Raw genomic sequence first — 23,747 nt, 5'->3', positions numbered from 1 at the left:
ATTCAGCAATGAAAGCCATCTGGGACTGGAGTTTACTCAGTGAGGAGGTATTGAACTACAAATTCAATTCCTTTCATTGACACAGTATAGTCAAGTTACCAATTTGTTATTGGTGAGCGTTGGTAGTTTTAAATTTTCAATAAATTGTTCATCTCATCTAAGGGCTTGAATGTTTTAATACAGTATTTCTCATATTTCCTTATTGTTTGCAGAGTTTGTTGAGCTGTCTTTTGCTCATTATTTGTATTTGTAATTTGTATCTTTCCTCTTTTTTTTCTGATCAACTGGCTAGAGGCTTACCAATTTTATTTATATTCTCAGAGGGTTAGCTTTTAGCTCTACTGACTTCCTCTATTTTTGTTTCTATTTTCTGTTTGATTTCAGTTCTTATATTTCTTTTCTTCTGCTTTCTTGGGGTTTATTTTGTTTTTCTTTTTCTTGCTTCTTAGGATGGAAGCTCAGGTCATCAATCTGAGACCTTTCTTTTCTATTATAGGCATTTGAAGCTATTAATTTCCCTCTTCTCACCACTTTAGTTGCATACCATAAATTTTAATACATCATTTTTTCAATTTCAAAGTGAAATTCAGCATAATTTTTTCTCTTTTTATTTCTGCTCTAACCCGTGGGTTACTTTCAAGTCCATTGTTTAGTTTCTAAATATTTCGAGATTTTCCACATACTTTTTTGTTAATGATTTCTAATTATATTGTAATTAGAAAAACAATTCGTATGATTCATATCATTTTAAATAAATTGAGCCTCGATTTTTGGCCCAAATATGGTCTATCTTGATCGGTGTTTCTTGTGTCTTGAAAAGAATGTCTATTTTGCTGTTTAAATGGAGTGTCCTATAAATGTCATAAGTCAGTTTGGTTCATAGTGTGAATCTATATCTTTACTGATTTTCTGAGTACTTATTCTATCCCTTATGGAGCAATCCATAGGACTTACAGTCTCTAACTATAATAGTTTACTATTACTCAATGTATTTTGAATTTCTGTTACATGCATAAACAGAAATGGGTTTGGGGGAAATCTACAATTCTTTACAACTCTGTGGCTTTTCAGAATGGGAGAGCTGATGAAGAAGAAGGAGGAATCCAAATAAGTCTGTACTTGTCTGGTATCTGTACATTCAGGTATTTATATAAGTCACTGGACAAGAGCACCCGAGTCAGGATCAACCCCAGGCCAGTGCTTTTTTGAAGTCTGAGATATGGGTCCATTATCTTTTCATTTCACTCAGAGCCCAGTGTGCCTGTGGTCTCTCTCCTACTCATGTTTTGTTCTCAGGTCCTCAGTCCAACAAACATATAAATGACTGATCTTCACTAAGATGCAGATGGTAGCTAAAGACTATTATTCCTTTAGTGAGCATTTTTATTTTAAAGAGGACTTAAATGCTTAAGGTAACAGGATAGAGGTTCATCCTGGAATTTCAGGTATTAATCAGAGGATAAGTAAAGTCTCTGGAGGCAGAGGTGCTGGAAGCCTCAAGGAACAGCTGTAGACTATCAGGGTGTCTACTTGGCTTACACCAGCCTGGTTTCAGGCACAGTAAATGCTAAGTGTTTTCCAAGTTGGAATTACAACTGTGTAAGAATCTTCCACCACTCTTACAACTAAAAGAAGGAAACATGCCCTGTTGCTTTGTGTTCAAAATACCACACTCTTCCTGCTCTCCAGGAAAATCCAGTTCTGACCAAATTCTTTACAGCATAGGAACCCGAATCTGAATCTGAAGTTTCTCCCCTTGGCTTTCCCCTGACGTAACTGTGTGTTCTGTCATAGGCCTCGGTTGTATTCTTAAAATTCAGCAGGAATCTGTCCCATAATGCTTCAAATGCAAGCCAAAGCTGAGGTGCAATTATAGCAGTGAAACACCCAATGTCTTATCTTATAATAAATCCTGATGATCTATCACTTTATTTCTGCTGCCTGGTAATTCAGGAACATAAAGGGACCTTTATTCTGTGTAGGAGGAAACAAAATAGGGATAGATTTGCTGAGGTTATAGAAACAGTGATAAGGGGAGATATGGAATCAACAAGGAAATTGTTGCCAGGCAACGTGCTTGGTTGTCAAAGAGATAGAGCATTCTTCAATAATAACCTATGAGCAATCTTCAATAATAGCTCATAGATCTCTGAGACATTTTCTAAATGTCTGTGTCATGAGTTGGTGAAGGCATCCAGCTATCCCATTCCATCCCATAATATGAACCATGATGTAAATATAAGGCCCTGGGGTTTAGCGCATTTGAGGGGTGTAGCGTCCTTGCTAAGTGGAGCATTTTGTGGCTTTTTTCTATAGTTGTACCTCCAGCTGTATGCAATATTTTTACTCAGCACCATCAACCGCAGTCACAAGATGCACCCAAATCGTGCCCAATATCTTGTTTTGCGAGGCTGGCAAAGTCTTGCTGATTTGATCACCAACATGTGCCACCGAGTCCCGTTCATAAACGAGACCATGACCAGGCATGAAGACTGCAGGATGTTAGGGTTTAGAGGAAACTTAGAAGACATTAGACCCACATCCTCACTTTCCCAAGGGAGGAATGTGGTTTCTAGGATTGATATGCTAATGGCATCTCCTCCTGCTCTTTGAGTCTAGGTTCCAAATAGAATGGAATAGTCCTGATATTTCCCACACATTTCTTCTCCCTTCCCTTATATTCCCTTTCACTATTATTTATATTCCCCAAATGAATGAGAACATACACTGTTTGTCCTTCTCCGAAATATCAGGAAGGGAGACAGAACATAAAGACTCCTAACTCTGGGAAACGAACTAGGGGTGGTGGAAGGGGCGGAGGGCGGGGGGGGGGGGGGGGGGGGGGGGGGTGAGGGGGAATGGGTGACGGGCACTAAGGGGGACACTTGACGGGATGAGCACTGGGTGTTTTTCTGTATGTTGGTAAATTGAACACCAATAAAAATTAATTTATTAAAAAAATTTTTTTTAATTAAAAAAAAATAAAATAAAAAAAAGAATGGAATAGTCTTTGTGTTTGGAGTCCTCTGCAGCTGTGCTCATCCTGTCATTTTCCTCTGGGAAAGGACTCCTTGACAGAGGACTCTGCTCTACTCATCCCTCATCACTGGCCACTGGCGCAGCTCGTTAACACATCATTTCACAGGAGTATTAATACATCGACCTGAGCAATGATCTTGAAGACAAAGAGTTCATCATAACCAGCCAGAGGGTGTCGTACACACCTGCCCGTCACTCTGTGCTGCAGAAAGCAGTACCGTGGCTACGAACAAAAACTCTCTCCAGGTTGAACCTTGGCTCTTCGTGACCCCTGACAACTTGACTCTGCGCCTCGGTTTTGCCATCTGTAAACCAAAGATTTTGGTTCTATGTAAACTCCTCAGATTGTTGAGAGGATTAAGCAAGCTATACGTAAACCAATAAGTTTAGAAAAGTTCCTGTCACATGAACATTATGTATGAGATGTTACCTTTCTTTTTTTTAGAGTTAGATCGAGGTTAATATCATCAGTGACCTTTGCAAAGCGACTTCTCCCAGGGATTGGGACTCGGAAGGGCTGTGCTCAAAAGGAGTGCCAGGGGGCAGGGGGCAGGGTTGGCAGAGGTGGTGGTGGGAAGGCCAGCCCCTTTTCTCTTTTCTTTTCTTTTGGGTTTTTACTACATGAGCCGCATGATTGCTGGGTTGGTGATTCTGAGCAACATAGATTAAGCAATTATCCGGCTTTTCCTCCCTGGATTTTCCGTGTCATTGCTGATTTTGGTTTACTATTATTTCTTTTAAAGAATAGTCAGCAAAGAAGTTTACCAAGAGTTTTATTCATTGTTGTAACAAAACAGGTTGAACTGCTCAGAAAAAAAAAGCTTTCCTGCTCAACTGGTAACAAGACAGCTCATATTTAGAAGCCTTTCTTAACATCCAGGAGAAGGGAGCAGGCTACAGAAAGAAAATCCAAACAGGATGAGAATTCTTTATTATCACTTGGACACATAAAAGCCAAACACAGAACTTCAGTCCTATGGGATGTTGCCTTCTTCACAAGAGAAGTTGGTCATTCGGAATAGATTTATATGGGCTCCACACATAGGTACACACAAAATATAACAGTAAGAAAGTTCAGATAGAAAATTAAAAAAAAGAAAAAATTCAGACAGTGTATAGACAAAACTCTTCTAAGAGAGTAGAGGAGAGTTTATCCTGGCCGGGTTTGTGACTTCTGGAGCTCTGGGAGGATTCTATTTCTCGATCTGAGCACTAAATACAGGAGTATGTCCACTTTGTGAGACATTTTTGAGCTGCACTGTTCAAAGGTAGTGAGCGCGCTATATAAAACACTAGTTAGTTCTTAGCACATGTCATTTATCAAAATGTAGACTTCTTAAAGAGTTTTAGAAGTTTTATAAAGTCACATCAAGGTGATCCCTAGTTAGGAAATTTGATGGTTGCAATGATTGAACAACAAAAAAAATTATCAAAAAGCAGATCTGAATGGTACTGTGTGGATAAATCATCCAGTTCCAGGATTTTTTTTAAAAAAGATTTTATTTATTTATTCACGAGAGACAGAGAGAAGCAGAGACACAGACAGAGGGAGAAGCAGGCTCCCAGCGGCAGGCAAAGGGAGAAGCAGGGTCCCCGCGGGGAGCCCAACACGGACTCGATCCCAGATCCCAGGATCACACCCTGAGCCAAAAGGCAGGTGCTCAATCACTGAGCCACCCAGGCGTCCCTCCAGTCCCAGGATTAACTGACCTCCCCACACCCTCCCCGTTCCAGCCCCCTGGGGCCAAATGAGTCACTCCTTTTCTTTGAAAATGCTCTGCCTCTCCCTAGTCCTGCACCTCTCATGCTTTATTGTGGTAATTTGCTTCTTGTCTTCCCAAATAGATAGTCACCTTCCAAAAGAACCATTTTGTCTTATCTTTTCATCTTTAGCACCCAGGGCAATGAGAGGCGTATACAAGGTGCTCACTTTTTACGGACCGGATGAATACTTGCAAGGACGGAGGACTTTCCATTTGGGTCCTGGTGGGGGAGCTTTCCAGTCCCTGAAGAATCCTAAGACCACAGGACCGATTGGCACCTGAGAGGTCGTCCACCCAGCCTCTGTCCCTGATGCCTGGACACAGTAGGCATCTCTTGGTACACATCTTAGGGATGTTCTACCTTTGTCATATATGGTGCAAATATTTTCTACAGGTAGAAAAAAAAATATGAAATCAAATTTATAAATTTCTACTTTATGGCTCTGGATCTTTTGTCTTAAGATACCCATTGTCACTCAAGGATTTTAAATATATTCTCTGGGGTTTTATTCCAGTACTTTTATTACTTTATCTTCTTAATTTATAACTTTTTTTTTTTTTTAAGTTTAGGCCTTTAATCTATCTGAGATTCTTTCAGGGTATGAAGTGCAGATGTATTTTTCCCCAGCCAATTGCCCCAACACTTACTTAGTCAATCCATTCTTTCTCTTGATTTAAGACACCACTTTCATCCTGTAACAAACTGCCACATATTCTCACAGACTCACTACTAGATACTCTGTTTTATGCTGTTGATTTGTCTATTTCTGAGCCATAGCCACACTCTTTCTGTTACAGTAGGTCAAGTTTTCTCTCATTTTTCTCTCTTCTCAAAAATTTTTTTCCTATTTTACTCATTTACTTCTCCAGGAAAACCTTAGATTTAGTTTGTCAGATTGGAGTTTTGATTGGAATTTCATTAGAATTATGGATTAATTTGGGGGAACTCATGCATCTACCACTTTGATTCTGTCTTAGAATATGATTGTCATGTCATCATTTTCCTGTCTTTCACTCAAGTTTAATGATTTCCTTTCTACTCTTCCACTTCTATTAATTTCTAGATATTTTCAAATTTTGTTGATATGGCAAATGAGATTTTTTATTACAGTTCCTGACTTACTTTTGTGATTAAATAGAAGCCTATTAATTTTTGTATATTTACCTATCTGTTGGTCCCATAACTAGTAAGTTATAGTGGTTTATTAATTGAGTGGATGCTGGGGGTATCAGAAATATTGGTAGGGATGGTGGTTTCATGCATATATATATACTTTTGTCAAGATTCCTTGAAATTTATGCTTTGGGAGGGTGATTATTTGTAAACTATGCCTCAGTAGGTTGATAAATAAGAAATCTATGCTGTTACCACAATCTTCCACAATGGAAACCACATTTCCATTTAGCTTCCATTGTTACCACTGGATAAATGTTCCTTTGCTAAGGTCCCCAGTAACTGCCATGTTGCTAATCAAAAGGGCAGTTCAATCTTCACCTCCTCGACCTCTCCTGAATTTGATGCAATTTATCCACTTCCTCCTCCTTGAAACTCTCCCTTCCTGTGGGTCCGCTGACCCCTCCCTCTCCCATTCTTTCCCATCTCCTGAGCTCCTTCTCTCAGGCATCCTTTGTCCTCACTGGCTGACCCTCAGGCTCTCTCCTCTCCCTCCACTTCACAGTAGGCACACCAGGAACCTCTGTGGTTAGACTCCCAGCTTTCTCACCAGAACTGCTCTTCCTCCAACCCCCCACCCCCCATCTTTGTCCATTCACTCAGTTGCTAGAAATCTGGAAGAAAATTCTGATCATTCATTTTCTTTCACTCTTCACAAGTTACCTCCTGCGAAGGGCTGCTTCCAAGTATGTCTCAAATCCATCTTTTGACATCCATCTTCACTGGCCCCTGGTTGAAGCCACCCTCATCTCTCACTCCTGGAAGAGTCCCTAAGTAACCCTCTGACTCCCACTCCTACCCTCCAAATGTGTCTTCACATGCCAGGCACAGTAAATGTTTCTCATGGCCTATCTGCTTTAAAAGACCGTTTTCACTCCAATTTTTAACCGTTTTGTCTTTAGTACCTAAAACAGGATATGGGACCTACTAAGGTGAATGGAGTAATTGCACTTAAAATAGAAATCCCCAGGTCCACCTGCCTTCAGTGCTCTGCAGGACCCAGGCTCTCCACTCCCTAGCCACATCCCCCTTGTTCTTCCCTTTTCCTGTTAATCTCCAATCACCCCACCCTGATTGTGGTTCCCTAACCTTGTGCCTTTGCTCATATTTTTCCCTTTGTAAAGGGAGCATCCACCTGCTCCTGGATTAGCTGTGTTTTGGGGATTCACAACTTTGCTTCAACGGAAGACCCCAGGTATATCTAGAAGGGGGAGTAGATACCAGAATACCTCCACTGATAACAAGACAAGTAAAGGGGCAACTGGGTGGCTCCATCGGTTGAGCGTCTGCCTTCAGCTCAGGTCATGATCCCAGCATCCTGGAATGGAACCCAGGTCATTGGGCTCCTTACTCCGTGGGGAGTCTGCTTCTCCCTCTCCTTCTGCCTCCTCCCCTCACTCATGTTCTCCCTCCCTCCCTCACTCCCTCCCTCTCTCTCTCTCTCAAATAAATGAATAAAATCTTTACAAAACAAAGAAAACCACAAAAAAAGTGCAAGATAAGTACAGACCCGCTAATTGCCAGCTTACTAAATAACGTAGAGAAAAACTTCCCAGGGTGTTGGCACTCAATACTGAAGAAAACCCCTTGGGTTGCAATAAAGGGAAAGATAGGAGCAAAAGCACGGGATTAAGGATCCAGCAACCAAATTGATACCATTGCTAGCTAATGGGTCCAGTTAAACAAATGAGTTATTGGAGAATTATTTTATGCACTAGACATAGACTACCTTTGGGCAGGGGTCTTACTGGGTTCATCCTTAGAGCCTAGTCCAGAGCTTAGTACATAATATATGGAGGAGGAAAATTAATTATAAAAATGAGTGAATTTGAAACTAGAACAAAGAGAATTGATTTAAACAGTCTTGAGAGATATTTCATGCTATTTGTCATGGTTCAGTGGAAGATGGTTTGCCTTGAATATGAAGGACCTTACCTATTCTAGACTAGCAATTTTACTGGAGTTAATCTATTTTTACTTAAAAAACACTCACAATGATTTAAAAACATTAATTTTTTTAACGGTAATTCAACAAGTAATGTAGAACATGAATGATAACATATTAATGAGTCTTAAAAGTATATTAGTCCTGGGACGCCTGGGTGGCTCAGTCAGAAAAGCATCTAACTCTTGATTTCAGCTCAGGTCATGATCTCAGGGTTGTAAGACTGAGCCCCGAGTCTATGCTCAGTGCAGATCTTGCTTAGGATTCTCTCTCCCTGTTCCTCTGGCCCACCCCCCTCCACTCACACTCTTTCTCTCTAAATAAATAAATAAATAAGCATATAAGTCCTTACAATAATAAGGCTATGTCATGTGAAAGCAACTGAAAATTTTAAATATCTATTATTTTGCTTTTATAGAAAATATCTGGGTTTAACTGAAAATGGAGGGGAAAAATTTTACCCAATTTCCTAAATATATCAAATTTTGCATAGAAAACTAAAATTTGCCATGTATATTCAGTCTTTGAAAACTGACCTCTTAGAATACTGTACAGTCATATTTAAATTGTTAATTTAGGGGCACCTGGGGGGCTCAGTTGGTTAAGCATCTGCCTTCAGCTCAGGTCCTGATCCCAGGGTCCTGGGATCGAGCCCCACATTGGGCTCCTTGCTCAGCAGGTCCTTTTCCCTCTGCCTCTGCCTACTGCTCCCCCTGCTTGAGCAAACTCTCTCTGTCAAATGAGCAAATAAAATATTTTAAAATAAATAAATAAATTGTTAACTTACAGGGAAACTCATTTATCTGCTGATGCAAAATAGCTTATTACCAGGATTTGTTGTAACATAGTTACAAAACCAAGGAAGGGCTGATGCAAGAGCTCTTTGAAAACCTCTTCTAGTAACATCCTCTTGTTCTTGCTATGCACTGCTTTTTTTCTCTCTCTCTCTAATTGTCCCTCCTGTGTACTGGAAAGTCACCTTTGCTCCATGGCACCCATGTGGTTCTTTGGTAGTATAATTTGGAGCTGACTCATTCACGCCACATCACTCCAATCACACCCTGTACACTGGGCTCCTGTCACCACAGCTACTGACCATTTTATCTTTTTCAGATCAGAAGCTGTCTGATGTCCAATTCTGCACATGTGTTTCGAAACCTGAGCATTTAGATGAAGAAATGCTTTTTAGCTGTTCATGTTTATGAGACAGTCACCTCCCCACGGTTGAAATGTGACCGATCCTTTTTCAGTCTCCAACTGTCATTTTTTTTTTTTAAACGACAAATTCTTCCTCCAGGATATTTGTTGTCCCCACCCAGATGTATCATTTTTTTTGTAGTGATCTCAGCTCTTGGCAGTGACATTGGAAGCCAAAAGGGTGCTGGATTCACGCCTTGGAAAAACAGTAACTCAGCAGGTTCTGCTGAAATGCCCTTTGCCTCCTGTTTCCCAGCAATTTCAGGTTATATTTTGCCTTTTCAATAGCAAGTTTATTTGAAATCGTAAAATTATCGAAGATTTCATTTGCAGTGGCTGCAACTGTCAGCTGAGAGGGGACTGGAGCATTGATATTGAAGGGTGCAATGTTGGAGACCCGCTCAGAATGCACTTCTCATCCTTCTGGGTGAGACTCGGTGACACTCAGAGTCGCTTCAGGTCTGGATGAACCAGGGTGACCTGGGCCCTGTGGAGCTTCGAGCCCCAGCCGCATGCGGCTTCCCCTGGTGCCTGCCGTGGGGTAGGTGCTAATACACCTGCCGGGGCTGCCCCCAACCTCAAGGAGCAGAACTCGGGGTAGGGTGGGCTCTGTTGCTGAGTGAGGGAGACTTCAGGGCGGCGGGAAGGCGGCAGTAATCTGTTTAATCAATGTAGAAATCAATGTAGATCGGTGTAGAAATCACAGGCCCATTTGACATCTGATGACATTAAAGCCCTCCTGATTCTGCAAGACCCAACCGGATTCCCCTTTCCCCCCTGAGATGGGCCCACTTTCTCCGGGTAATTAATGTAAGACAGCCTCTCTGATGTATAAAAACTCTGAAGATACTCGGAAGCCAGTCTCCAAAGCTGTACCTTCCCGGAGTCTGGCTGCCCTAACCACATATTTTTAGTTCTAACTTGGGAGATAAGGATGGAAAGGCTCCAGGCTCGGACCCCTCCCTTGGGGCATATTCACTGAGACAGCGGGGTGCCCTCCCTGGGGCGCTGGCCTGCACCCGCTAGCCCGAGGCCTGCCTTTTCACTCTCTTAATGGTGTGTGATGCGGAACTGTAGTTCTTAATTGTCATTTGGCCTAATTTGTCATTTTAAAAAAGTGTCCAAATGCCTAGAAATAAATTTAACAAAAAATTGTGCATGTGTCCTATTAAGAAATCACAAGTTCATGAACATATATTCTTATACGATCTAAAATTTTTATGGTTTTGCTCCCATAGTTGGGTCCAGCTGGTCTCAATATTTGTCTGGGCTTAAGGCAGGAATCACCTTGAATTGCTTTCCATGTAGGTTCCCAAATATCCCAGAACAATGTATTGAAAATGTCCTCCTTTCACTCCCAACTTAGAAGTGCCACGTTCATCATAACTATGATGACCATATGGTTTATTATCCAAATTGATTCAATCTTGAGAGTAAAAGAGGGCATTGATACTAATTAAAGTCTCGATTCAATTATGTTCCTCTCACCTGGTTCTTCTTCAAGATTGTCTTGGATATTCTTGGTCTTTTACAGTGTTGTATAAATACTAGAACCACTCACCATGTTTTACCAAAAATATTTATAGCTACATCTACTCCTATGGTTTTTGTGCCATAGATCTTTTCCTTTCAAACTCTACTTTTATGTTATAGACACATTTCCTGTGAGCACCAGATAGAATTTTTCCAGTCTAGCATAACCATCTTTGTCTTTTAACTGGCACATTTAGCCAATTTGCATTTTAAGTAGTTCCTTAAACTTTTGGAGTTGATTATATCATCTTGGTATTTGTCATGCCTGCTTTGTGTAGCTTTCTCCCTTTTTTTTCTTTTTAAAGATTATATGTATTTATCCAACAGAGAGAGCACAAGCAAAGGAAGCAGCAGGTAGAGGGAGAGGGAGAAGCAGACTGTCAAGCAGGGAGCCCGACTCGGGGTTCGGGAGCCAACTGAGCCACCCAGGCATCTCTTTCTCTTTTTTCTTTCCTCTTTTTGGATTGATTGTTTATTTTTTGTTACTTTCTTTTTCTCTTTGGTTTATTTTTAAAGTTATAAACGCTTTGGATGCCTGGGTGGCTCAGTGGTTGAGCACCTGCCTTTGGCTCAGGGCATGATCCCATGGTCCTGGGATCGAGTCCCGCATCGATCGGAGTCCCGCTCCATCGGAGCCTGCTTCTGCCTCTGCCTATATCTCTGCCTCTCTCTGTGTATCTCTCATGAATAAATTTAAAAAATCTTTTTTAAAAAAGTTATAAACCCTTTTACTATTCTTCTAGTGGTTAACCATAGACTGTGCAACATGCACCCTTAACAAAATAGAATGTAATTATAATTATACTTTTATTCTCTTTCCCAGACAATGCAAAGACTTTAGAATTTTTACTATATTTCCTTCCACAAGAAGAATAAAAGGAAGGAAGGCTTGCTGACAACAGATTTGCTAACATACTGTTTTCATTCTGTGGACTCTCTTACTATCACCACGGACACCAGTACTTTCAGGCCAAGAACCCCCTGTTCTATTCTTGGCTTGTATAAGATCCAGGAGAACAAAAAGAGAACTGAGATCAGTCTGGCTTGCAGTATCTTAAGAACATTTATTAACCAGCCCACCAGTTTTGTGGAAGCAAGAAAATGCAGCATTTCAAGCCTTGTTCCAAGAAGTACATGTATATAATTCAGAGTCCACCCCCCCATTTCCCTCCACAGCATTGCTAAAGCCATTCCATCGCCATAAAAACCCGTATCACATGACAGAAGTCAAGAACCTTTAACAGAAAACATGCAAGAAGACTGTTAACAAGTAAGATCCTAGCATCCCCTCTTTGCTTAACCGTCTCTCCCACTACGTTAGTCTTTTTGACATTTCTTGGCATCTTTTATAAGACATCCACTTCTTGACTCCATGTGATCCCACACAAACACCACAGCAGGTAGGATAAAGGAGAATATAAAAGGCAAGGCAGGCTATCACCAGGTGGCTCTTTAATTGTTTGAAAGAATAAGAACAACAACAACAACAACAAATACTAATGCTGTTGAACAAGGGATCAGAAATATTGGCCAAAACAAGTTTGCCTTCATAACCCAAGCCCTTGAGGCCCAATATTTCAATCAGATATCTGGTTTTAAGGCTCTCTTCCACAACCAGTGTGTCTCTACTTAGGCTTTCAAAATTCTGTCTGTAAAATAAATTACAGTATTATCAGGTTTCCTTTGGGCTGTCAGAAGAGCATAGCAATTTCACAGACTACTATGTGGTCAAGAATCTACACACCTAAAAAAAAAAAAAAAAAAAGAATCTACACACCTGATTTCACTTCTTGCCCCCCCCCCTTTTTTTTTTAACCTTGCATTCAAAGCAATCACTGGATTTTGTCAATATAACAAAAAGGAAATGTGCTCGCTTCGGCAGCACATATACTATAACAAAAAGGAAAATAGAAAAAAAAAAAAAAGGAAAATAGATACCCGTGCCAAAGTTCATAGACGTATATAAACAGAGCTACACTTAGGAGGGGAATTAAAGATGTTTTTGGATAGTGGTTGTACTGGCCAAGATGTACGAAATTGCCACTATTGGAAGTACAGGTAACAAAGCTCTAAGCTTGACCTTGGTACTTCCAGCCTCTAAGGGGAGCAAAGTCTACCAAGGAACAGGATGTTAGATGAGGGATTGTGCCGGATAAAGAAAATGAATGGATGGTCAGCAACAAAGTTCTCCTCATGCATCATCATGGCAAAGGTGGCAATGCCTGCTGTGGCGGCCGCCGCCTCTGTACCCTCCTCATTCACTTCCACAAAGGACTTGTGGACAATTTTTGATATGAAAAGATCTCTGACTCCTGACATGCCAGACAGATCAGCCCTGCCAGTAAAGAGATCCTGTACACCCAGGTGGGCCAGGTGGGAGTTGAGTTCGTAGCTCTCCTCCAGCTTGAACTTGGGCAAGTGGACACTGACTTCAACACGATCCAGATTCTCAGCTTTGGTCCACTCATGCAGTTTTTCCAAAGTCAGATGTTCCTCAATCTGGAGGAGAACGGGCAAGAAGGAGAGGTGAGAACAATCTAACGTAAGTGAACTAATAAAGCATGACTGAAATGAACGAGCCCGTTGTATCAGTTGCCATTTAGTCCGCATGTCTTGTTCCAGAACACATTCCACTTGGAAGATGTCCTTTCTTTCCGGTGATTGGGGATAACAGAGCAGAGCTGCGTTCCAGGCCACCAGGTGCCCAAGTGCAGGAACTCTGGGCGTCGGGTCCATCAGGTATCCATCCACCTCCCTACCCATAGGCTCATCCACCCACCCATCCATCCGCCCAGGACTTACTAAGCCCCTCCCATATCAGCTTACACATGGGATGTGCCATGATGACTGTATTACCTAATTAGTCAAGTGGTACAAAGGAAAATTTGAAAGCTTTTTTCTTTTTTCTTTTTTTTTTAATTTTTATTTATTTATGATAGTCACACACAGAGAGAGAGAGGCAGAGACATAGGTAGAGGGAGAAGCAGGCTCCATGCACCGGGAGCCCGACGTGGGATTTGATCCCAGGTCTCCAAGATCGCGCCCTGGGCCAAAGGCAGGCGCCAAACCGCTGCGCCACCCAGGGATCCCTGAAAGCTTTTTTCTATTTATTCTGAACCCCACTGATCACAGTGATCATCTGTGAGCCTCACAGAGCTGTAATCTCTAATAGACTTAGCTCCTAGGGGGACATAGAAAAAACTTAGTTCCTTATTTAAAAGGAGTAATAATAGTACCTACTCTACAGCATTGTGTATAAACTTAGTTAACATATATATCAAGCGCTTGGCACATAGTAGGTGCTATAAGCTACTCCCTATAAATGTCCCTATAATGACAGCCATTTTCATTACTCTTATAATTACTACTATTGGACGAGAGCAGAACCATTACCCACTTGTTCTACTGATGCTGATTATTCTTTTTATGAGGCTAGAGACTTTCTTTTTATAATCAGAGAAACAGATGAATGTAGAGATACAATTGAAAGAAGGAACATGTTGATTCTAATGGAACGCAGGATTCCAGTCTAAGGAACATATGATTCTAACATACTCTATACATGGAAATGGCTAATATTAGCCCCCTTCTGGAAAGCAAGTTTGATCGTGGACGTGGAGGAAAACCACACAGCAGCCTAGAGACACTGAAGAAAAAACATAATCTTATTTTAAGACTTATTTATTTAGAGGGGGTAAGTGGAGAGGCAGAGAGAGAATCTCAAGCAGACTCCACGCTGAGCAGAGAGCCTGACCCAAGGCTTGATCTCATGACCCTGAGATCATAACCAGAGCTGAAATCAAGAGTCGGACATTTAACTGACTTAGCGACTCAGGCACCCCACCCCCCAAATCCTAATCTTCACAGTTTTGCCTCATCTCAGCCCTGGCAAGAGACAGCACAGCCTTTAAATGACACAGAATAGGAACCTCATACAAGGTTCGCGTTAGGAGTCAGCCTTAACCCTCAAGCCGACATTTCACATGAATCTTTTTCTGCTGTGTGACTGTTGGAAATTCGACTCACAACCCATATGGATTGCAGCCAGGAGGAGCAGTGTAGTAGGGTTTGTAGTACACGATGAAGCTTATGTACCATAATGTTTTGGGGTTTTTAAATTTCAAACATTTGTTTTAATAATCCTCATTCTATTGCATTTTCCCCTAACGTCCTTCTAAGAGAGTTTCCATGAGCACGAGCCACTGACTCGTGTTACGCTTAGTAGACATCGTTAGATGCTCTCCATCACCTCTGCTCACTGACAGCAGCTGAAAATTTAAGGTTGGGGCTTCGGACAGTAACGTCCATGGGCCACCTGACAACAGAGCAGCAAGCACCGGGAAGGGAAGTAACAGCCGCAGACACATACCAAGCACCTTCCACCAGCACCACCAGCCACCACCACACAAGGCCGAATGGATAGGTCGGGAGGAAACGTGAGGCGTGAAGCTGGGAGCTGTTACCTTCTTGAGCCCCGTGGACTCATCCTCGATGTCATCCGGCAGCAGGATGACCATGCTGAGCTCCCTGCCTCGGTAAGGCAGTTCCAGCACCCGGCACTTCAGATCCGCGATGTAGCCAAATGGGAATTTCTTCTTCTTATACATCATTTTTACGGTTTTTTGGTCTTTCTGAGCAGTTGGGGGAAAAACACGTCACTCACATCTTTATCCACGTTCTCGTGGGCCGAAGGGTAACCTTAGGCAGTTGCCCCACCTTACCTTATTCAATCGGAACGGGGCATCGGCAGTGTCTTTTTTTGAGAACTCGTCCTCCCAGCTGCCTTTGAAGTAGATGGCATTCACCAGCACGAGTTTAGTCATGCTGTCAACCATACCTGCAGCCAACAGTTCCGGAATCTTCCCTGAAAATATAAAGTAAGCTTTTTTAGAAATCCACATAGCAGAATTTCAAACTGGAACGGACATTTGATTAGCAGTGAAACGCAATCCAGAAGCATATTCCGTACCCACTTTTCCTTTCACTTGGCATGAGGTTAGGAAAGCCCTAGCAGCAGGTTTCTACTTTAAATAAGCCAAGGAAAGGGCTAACAGGCTACAACAGGAAAACTCTCCTTTTCTGGAGTGTAGGGTAGACAATGAGCTTTATTTTGTGAGTGACCATTCTTTTTCAGGGCCAAAAAAAAATGTCCTGAACAAAAATATTTTTAGTCACTAGTAAATCACTTTTTCAAATCCTCTAAATAGAAACCTACTCTCTCTCTCTCACACACACACACACAAAGATTTTAGTAAATATCCAAAAGGTAGGACAGTTACTGCACTGAAACACGAGAGCCAGCCTTGACTGCAGTGTGGCCACGAACGAATCATGGTGTGGAAGACAGTCGTTCTGCAGATGCTCTGACGCCTCCCACGACTGGCGAGAGAACTACACGTATCACCCTTGAATTCTCAGACAAGAGGCTGGCAAAAATTATTTATGACCACGGTGGTTTGTGAATATTCGTTCCCAAGTATTAGGCTATTTTTTCTCCACGTGTATGTTAAATAATTTAGGCCAGGCTGGGTTTCCCTCAAAATTTTTATTCCTTTTATTCTACAGTCAATGTGAATTTTAATTTTAAAATGCAGTTTGGGGAACGTATGGGGAAAACGTATTTAGCTGCTTCAGTTAAATCATGTTGAAGTTTCCTCTGTGAAGAATTTTTACATGCGAACACTGTCCAATGGGCAGTGCAGAGTCCGTTCCCAGGGTGAACTCGAGGATTCCCAGGGGCAGGATGATGGGACAGGAAAAAGGGAGAGAAAGTCACCTGCAGGTGGGGCAGCAGGCAGGAGGGGAAGAAGCTCCGACTGCCCGGTCTCTTACCTTCTGTCTGCCCTTTGACCCACTTATTAATCGTCTTCCTCGCGTCTTCAGAGGCTTGCTGAAAATCCACACTGGCCAGTTCAGCACCATACATTTTCTGAGTTGAAGCTAAGAATTCCTGTTTAAAAAAAATTTGTTTTTAAGGAAATGTCATGAATAACTCCTACTACATACAGAGATAGTTTCCAAATATCCTTTAAAGCAGAAATCATCTTAAAAGGTACAACTTGCACTGTAACAACAACAACAAAAAAATCTAACTCTAACATTTTTATTATGGTAAAAAAAAAAAAAAGACACAGAACATTAAATTTACCATCTTAACCATTTTTTAGTGTATAGTTTGGTAGTTTCAGTGTTGTATGAAATTTACCAATTCTTTTCCAACGTTTGGCTAACATTTTCACAAATAAGCAAACGCTGATGGTACTTGGAAATGAATTACGGGATTCGCTCTTGCTTTAGTAAAATAGCCAAGAGCCGATCTTTTCACTGTGAAGACTATAAAATGAAGCCACGTCAATTAGTGGGAGTGCTGGCTGTCATGTGTTTTCATTCGGTATCATTTTTCTGAGATTTTATAAAAATTAAAATTGACTTTGAAAAAAGTGTGCATTGTCTAGTGAATTTCTGAAGAGGAAGTGCAAAGTACTTACAGGGAGGAAATTGTAGGTCTTCTCTCCATATAACCTATTAGCAAGTTTCAAAATATAGGAAGCTCCACGTTTGTTGATATCAGCATTCAGGCTCTGAAATCTTGAATGAATCTCCTCAACGGCATCAAAATGAAGAGCCTAAAATAAAGAAAACATTCTTTCTGTAACTACTTATTTTGAAATTTTAAGGCGATCCCTTGGCATTTGCTTCCATCAAATTAATTGGGTTTTTTTTTTTTACTGATTATTCATGATCTCCACCCAAAATTTTATTAATTTCTCATTGGAGAACAAGTAATACAGAATCCAGAATGTATAGCTTTGTGAGACACAATAATCATAACATTAAAAACTGCTTTCATATCACTTTTTTGTTACAATTCTCGTTCTATGAGTTAATAAATATTTATTTAAGTCTACTTTTTCCAAAGAAAACCATAGATGATACGTTCATGTGCTTATTCTGCATCTAATATAATTTCACTGAAAGTTCTCAGAGATAAACAGCAGAAATAAGAATCATTACCTAGGCCGGAACACAAAGATATTACAGATAAAGGATTTTTTGATACTATTAGCATCAGTAACTCACTTACTTAAAAATAACTTATTTTTTTAAATGACTTCTTTAAGCTTAACATTTGGCAAAAGTTTAATTCCTCATGTATCCATTCCAAATCAAGAGTCCCTTTATGGTTTTATGAGGCCTGGGCTGGTTCTTTGCTTTTAAGACACAAAGAACAAACCTATAGTTACAAAGTCCAGTTACTCACCAAGATGTGGAATGTCTACACAGAGGGTATGACCCCTCTGCTTCAGTGGAAATGGGGGGGGGGGGGCTTAAAGCTATTTTTTGCTGAAGGCATAAAGTCCCTGGAAAGCCTCCAAATAGAAGCTGATATTACCCTGCCAGGAGCAACTAACAATTAGTACCAGGGGGTTTCAAAAAAAGGGAAAAAAAGTGGATTTTTAAAAATCTTAAAAAGCTTTCCTAACTGCAGTGATGACGATGATTGGTTCGCCGTAAAGTAGAGGAAGAGAAGCTCTGCAGCTGGAGGAGATCCATGAGCTTGAGTCCAGGGCTAAGACCTTCTCTGGCGGCTCGGGGCCCTGCGCTTGGTGGCTTCACTTTGTTAGAGAGACCTTCACTTTGCCACCCCTTCCCCTAGATTCCAGGGAAAACCAGAGTTCCCCTCTCAGAATATAAGAACACCTGGTGCGGAAGGGCCCTCCGCCCCCAGCAGGGCCAGGAGGAAGGCAAGGCATCCTGCTGCTTCTCCTGTCACCAGAGCCATCGGCCGCAGCCCCAGGGGCTTGGTGTTGGGCCTGCAGCTGCCGGGCCTCGCTGTCCCTGCCATTCCTGCTCCCACCTGCGCCCGGGGTCACAGCCCACAGAGCCACGCTGGGGGCCTGGCCCGGGGCTAGTGGAGGGAATGTGGAATCCCCGAGTCGCCCTGTCCCCTCAAAAGGGCGCCACCGCCAGCAGCGGCACTGTGATGCGTCTCCTATGTGTCATCAGGCTCAAAAGTAACACTATGTGAACGGGCATCATTCACGAGCAGCGGGTCATGACATGCAAAAGGGACACTGGAAAATCATCCTCCAGGAAGAGGCACGATGGCTCAGAGGCGGGCTGTCGAGGCAGGCACCAAGCCCGGCTTTGCCCGCGGCCTCTCTGCTGTGCCCTCAGCCGTGCACACAGCAGGGCCCGGTGCAGGTGGCAGGCGGCAGGTTGCAGGTGCTCGGGAGGCATGTGCTGGGGAAGGAAAGCCTGCCCACAACTGCGCTGTTCTTGGGGCTTCTTCCCAAGCTCTGACCTCACGGTGTATGGTTGTTGACACAGAAATACACTTCTAGGAACGCTCTGTACCAGGGGGCGCCTGGGGTCCTGGGGGGTTGGGGCGCTTGGGGGCCTGGGGGGTGTCTGCCTTCACTCAGGCCGTGGTTGGGGCCCTGGGATGGAGCCCTGCACCCGCTCAGCGGCTCTGCTTCTCCCTCTGACACCCCCCCCCCCAGTTCTCTTTCTCTCAAACCAACAAACACAATCTTAACAACGACAGCAGGACACCCTACGAGCTGCAGGGCGCCGCCAGCAGGGAGACACGGGGGCCGCTGCTGCTCTTCCTGCTCACCTTGGACACCTGAGCTGCGGTGCTGCCCCGAGTCCCCAGGAAGATCATGGCCAGCGCCGAGGAAATGCTCAAGGGGGAGACGAAGATGTTCCCAGCAGGACTGTCCTTGAGCAGAGCCCGAAACAGGTCCACGGCGAACCGCGTGTTGGCCGCGCTCAGCTGCTCCATGGCGGGGCTGCAGGCAGAGCGGGGGCCGGGCCGCGTGAGGGTCTTCCTCCGCCTGGGCCCCGGGGCGCCCCCGAACACCCCGAAACACCCGGGGCCTTGCACGCCCCCCTTCCCCACGCGCACGGATGCCCGCCCAGGGCCCGGCAGGGACACGGGGCCCCAGGCCCGCCTCCCCGAAGGAAGTGTCTCCATTAGGAGATCCTAACCCCCTGCCCGCGCACTGAGGCAAATCCCCCCCCACCCCCCACCTCCACCCCCACCCCACAGCCAAGTGGCCTCATCACCAAGAGGCAGCCTTGGGGGTCCTGAGGCCGCGAACCCCGACTCTCTGCTCGCGTGCGACGGGAGGGTCCAAAACCCCAACCGTGGGTCCCGGGGTGGGGCCTGGCGGCCCCCCGTGTGCCCCGTCCAGTCCCTGGAGAAACCCCCTTGTCGTGCGCCCCGTCCTGAGAGGACCCCCCCGCCGTGCGCCCCGTCCTGGGAGGACCCCCCTGCCGTGCGCCCTGTCCTGGGAGGACCCCCCTGCCGTGCGCCCTGTCCTGGGAGGAACCCCCCCGCCGTGCGCCCCGTCCTGGGAGGACCCGCCCCCGCCGTGCGCTCCGTCCATTCCCCAGAGGACCCCCCCCGCCGTGCGCCCCGTCCTGGGAGGACCCCCCCCCCCCGCCGTGCGCTCCGTCCATTCCCCAGAGGACCCCCCCCCCCTCGCCGTGCGCCCCGTCCTGGGAGGAACCCCCCCCGCCGTGCGCTCCGTCCATTCCCCAGAGGACCCCCCCCCCGCCGTGCGCCTCGTCCATTCCCCAGAGGACACCCCCCCGCCATGCGCCCCGTCCTGGGAGGACCCCCCCGCCGTGCGCCCCGTCCATTCCCCAGAGGACACCCCCCCCCGCCATGCACCCCGTCCCCGGGAGGACCCCCCCGCCGTGCGCCCCGTCCCCGGGAGGACCCCCCCGCCGTGCGCTCCCGCCTCCAATCCCAGGAAGGAGAAGCCGGGCGGGACCGGCCGCTCACAGCTCGGGCTGGAGCCGGAAAAACATTCTGATCCCGGCCTCGGTCCTGCCTGGCAGCCGCCGCCACCTCGGCCCCGCAGGCCCGCGGGACCCAGCGCCCCCCACCCTGCCCTCCACGCGGTGCGCGGGTCCGGAGTCCGGGGGGGCGCACGGCGGGGTCCGGGGTCCCGTGGAGGGGGGCGCACGGCGGGGACCGGGGTCCGGGGGGGCGCAGTGGGCGCGGACCGCGGGGGCCCGCGGGGGTCTCCGGGTCCCCGAGGCTGGGGGCGCCGGAGCCGGGCTGCCCCGCCCTCCCGCACCCCGGGTCCTACCGGCTCGGCACGAGTAGCGCTGGGGTGCGGGGCGGGCGCCGAGGCGGGCCGGGCCCTTATAGCCCGGCGGGGCGGGTCCCGGGGCGGCGGGGCGCGGCGCAGGGCGCGGCCTCCCCGGGGACTTCCTGGGCCCTGGCCTTGCAGGCCGGGCCGCGGGGGAGCCCGGGAGCCCTGGTGGAAGTGCCCCCGCCCCCGCGCGGCCGCCCGCCTCCCCGACAACCAGCCCCTTTCTGGGCCCCAGGGGTCGCTTGGCCACGGGGACGCGATGGGCTAGTTCCCACCGCGCGGAGCAAGTGGCGCCCCTGGGGGCGGCCAGCCCGGGCCGTGGGTACCGCGCGCTCCACGATGACGGGGGGAGCAATGCGGGACGCCTGGCACGGGGCAAAAGTGGGTCCCCAGGAAGAGAAAGCCAGGAGCCCTCCAAACCGCGTCCTTGGGGTCCCTGTCTTTCAGGTACCAAAGTGCCGCCCCAGGACTTCCCTCACAGGCCAGGGCCACAGCAGCTGAGTCACAGCCGCACACCATGGTGACCCACATCTGGTCACCCAAGAGTGTCTTACCCCCTGGACTAGAAGGCAGACTCGCAGTTCTTCCTCCTGTACTGTTAAATGGGTCCACTGTGGTTGCAGAGTAAACCCCCTAACTCTTTCTGTGGGGCTTTTGTCTATTTGTTCTCCCTTGAAAGGTCCACGTACGTAATTTCACCAAAATTTATAGCGCTCGAGGGTATGAAATAATTCTGCATCCATGGGGATCCCTGGGTGGCTCAGCGGTTGAGCACCTGCCTTCAGCTCAGGTCATGACCCCCCAGGGTCCCCAGGATCCCAGGATGAGTCCCCCGTTGGGCTCCCTGCATGGGGCCTACTTCTCCCTCTGCCTGTGTCTCTGCCTCTCTCTGTGTCTCTCATGAATAAATAAATAAAGTCTTAAAAAAAAATAATTCTGCATCCATGAAACTTCTCCTGTGCTTTTGTTTTTGTTTTTGTTTGTTTTGCAAATCTCAACTCGTAAAGGGAACAAAGGAAAACACCCTATTGTTTTATTAGTAGGGATAATACAATGTGCATGGATTTGTAGATTTATTTCAACTGTCAGAACTTGTTTATAATGAAAAGGAGCAAAAAAAAAGATCACAGTGATGAGTAATAAAAATACTCTCCATTGTTATATAAAAAAACAGCAAGAGTTAAAGAACTAGGGTTGTAGGCTGCCATACAGTTTATTAGAATAAAGAAATCAGCACTTATTGAAAGGCCATCACAGGCAGGTGGAAGTGATTCGATGGAATCTGGTAATCTCTCCACCATTTCCTTTTTTTTTTTTTTTTTTTTTTTTTTATGATAGTCACACACAGAGAGAGAGAGAGAGAGGCAGAGGGAGAAACAGGCCCCATGCACCAGGAGCCTGACGTGGGATTTGATCCCGGGTCTCCAGGATTGCGCCCAGGGCCAAAGGCAGGCGCCAAACCGCTGCGCCACCCAGGGATCCCGCTCCCCACTATTTCTCACAGAACTAGAGAACCATTTGGTAGCTTCTGCTAAGAGGTCGAGGTGAGAAAGTCAAGAGAGCAAAGTTGCACTGAAAATGTGTTAAATTAAAATCTGAAATACATAAACCAAAAGAAAGCGTTCTGAATTTTTATTTTCTCTCCTGACATTTTGCCTTTGTGCTAGCCTGGAGTTAGTAATGTGGGTCAAATATGAAATAAACCCATTTCCTAAATCAACACATTTGCTCTATAAGGTCAGGACGAAGTAACTCTTCGGTTGAATAACAGTGGAGGGTTCTACTCGTAGCTTTAAACTGTGCGCGGCCGCTATCAAGGTCGCGCAGAGATGCCCCCATACACCGGTGGCGCCCGGCCGGTTTGGACAGTGCTTGGCGTATCCACTGAGCTCAAACACATGCTTACCCTAACTATGATCCCGCAGTTTCACCCCCAGGAATACACCCAAGGAGACGTGTGTGAGTGTGTGCCCCTGGAAATGTGTACAAGAATGTTTATAACCGGGACGTCTGGATGGCTCAGGGGTTGAGCGTCTGCCTTCAGCTCAGGTCATGATCCCGGGGTCCTGGGATCGAGTCCCGCGGGGAGCCTGCTTCTCCCTCTGCCTCTCTCTCTGTGTCTCTCATGAATAAATAAATAAAATCTTCTTAAAAAGAATGTCATACCAATGTCCTTTATATGAACCCCAACCTGGAAGCCTCCTAAATGCCCATCAACAGAAGAATAGATTAAATTAATACAACAGAATAATATACCGCGGTGGAGATGAACACACTACAACAGCACACAACACATGGCTCGATCTCACCAACACACCAGTGAACAAAAGACTGCAGATGCCAAAGGGTATGGTTCTAGTTACGGGAAGTTCAGAAACACAGCTGATTCGTGGTGTTTGAAGTCAGGAAAGACGTTCTCTCCGGGGAGGGAGGAGTACTTTTACTGATTGTATTTTCTTATTTTCTGTATTCTTGGTGCTCTGGGGTTTGGGGCCCTGCTCCCAGAGAGATTGCCCCTACCAGCGCTAACTAATTCCTAGAGAGAGCGAGTGATTCCCCTGATAGTGAAACTTTGATATATAAAACCACCAGTCCAGTGGCCCTACTCTCAATGCTCTTTTTTGTCAAGCTCTCATCCCTCAAGCCAGTGCTCCCCCTGCCCTAAACCACCCCTGGGCCAGGTACCGGACAACTGGAGACTACCCGAATAGCCCAGAGCCCAGCAAAATTATTTAAACTACCCAATCCTAAGTTTTCTTAGTGTAGCTACCCTGCCCTGCCCATTCCTTCCTGCAAGAACCCCAGTAAAGGCTCTAGGCCATCCTCTACCCTCTCGCCTCCTGCCTCCTGGACGACCTGTTCTTCCCAGGTCCCGCAATGGTCTGGCATGGTGTGACAGGGTTTGCCTTTTATTTTTAGGGATAATAGACGTCCTTCATGACTTTCATTTCCATGTCTTACCACAACCAACAAAACCACATCCA

General features: G+C 45.6%; 1 protein-coding gene across 1 annotated transcript; it reads right to left on the bottom strand.

Annotated features, from left to right (window-relative positions):
- Nucleotides 1-11,695: 11,695 nt before the first annotated feature.
- On the bottom strand, nucleotides 11,696-20,921 carry SERPINB1 (serpin family B member 1). Its single transcript, XM_072729234.1, has 7 exons — nucleotides 20,758-20,921; nucleotides 19,272-19,446; nucleotides 17,140-17,277; nucleotides 16,484-16,601; nucleotides 15,373-15,515; nucleotides 15,115-15,282; nucleotides 11,696-13,150 (listed from the first exon to the last, which is right to left on the bottom strand). Exons 2-7 carry the CDS (start codon nucleotides 19,437-19,439, stop codon nucleotides 12,749-12,751), a joined length of 1,137 nt encoding a protein of 378 aa, XP_072585335.1. The 5' UTR covers nucleotides 19,440-19,446; nucleotides 20,758-20,921; the 3' UTR covers nucleotides 11,696-12,748.
- Between the last annotated feature and the right edge of the window lie 2,826 nt (nucleotides 20,922-23,747).

This window comes from Vulpes vulpes, chromosome 12, assembly GCF_048418805.1.
Source record: "Vulpes vulpes isolate BD-2025 chromosome 12, VulVul3, whole genome shotgun sequence".
In the NCBI taxonomy this organism is placed as follows: Eukaryota; Metazoa; Chordata; class Mammalia; order Carnivora; family Canidae; genus Vulpes; species Vulpes vulpes.
This window is presented reverse-complemented; position numbering and strand designations above follow the sequence as displayed.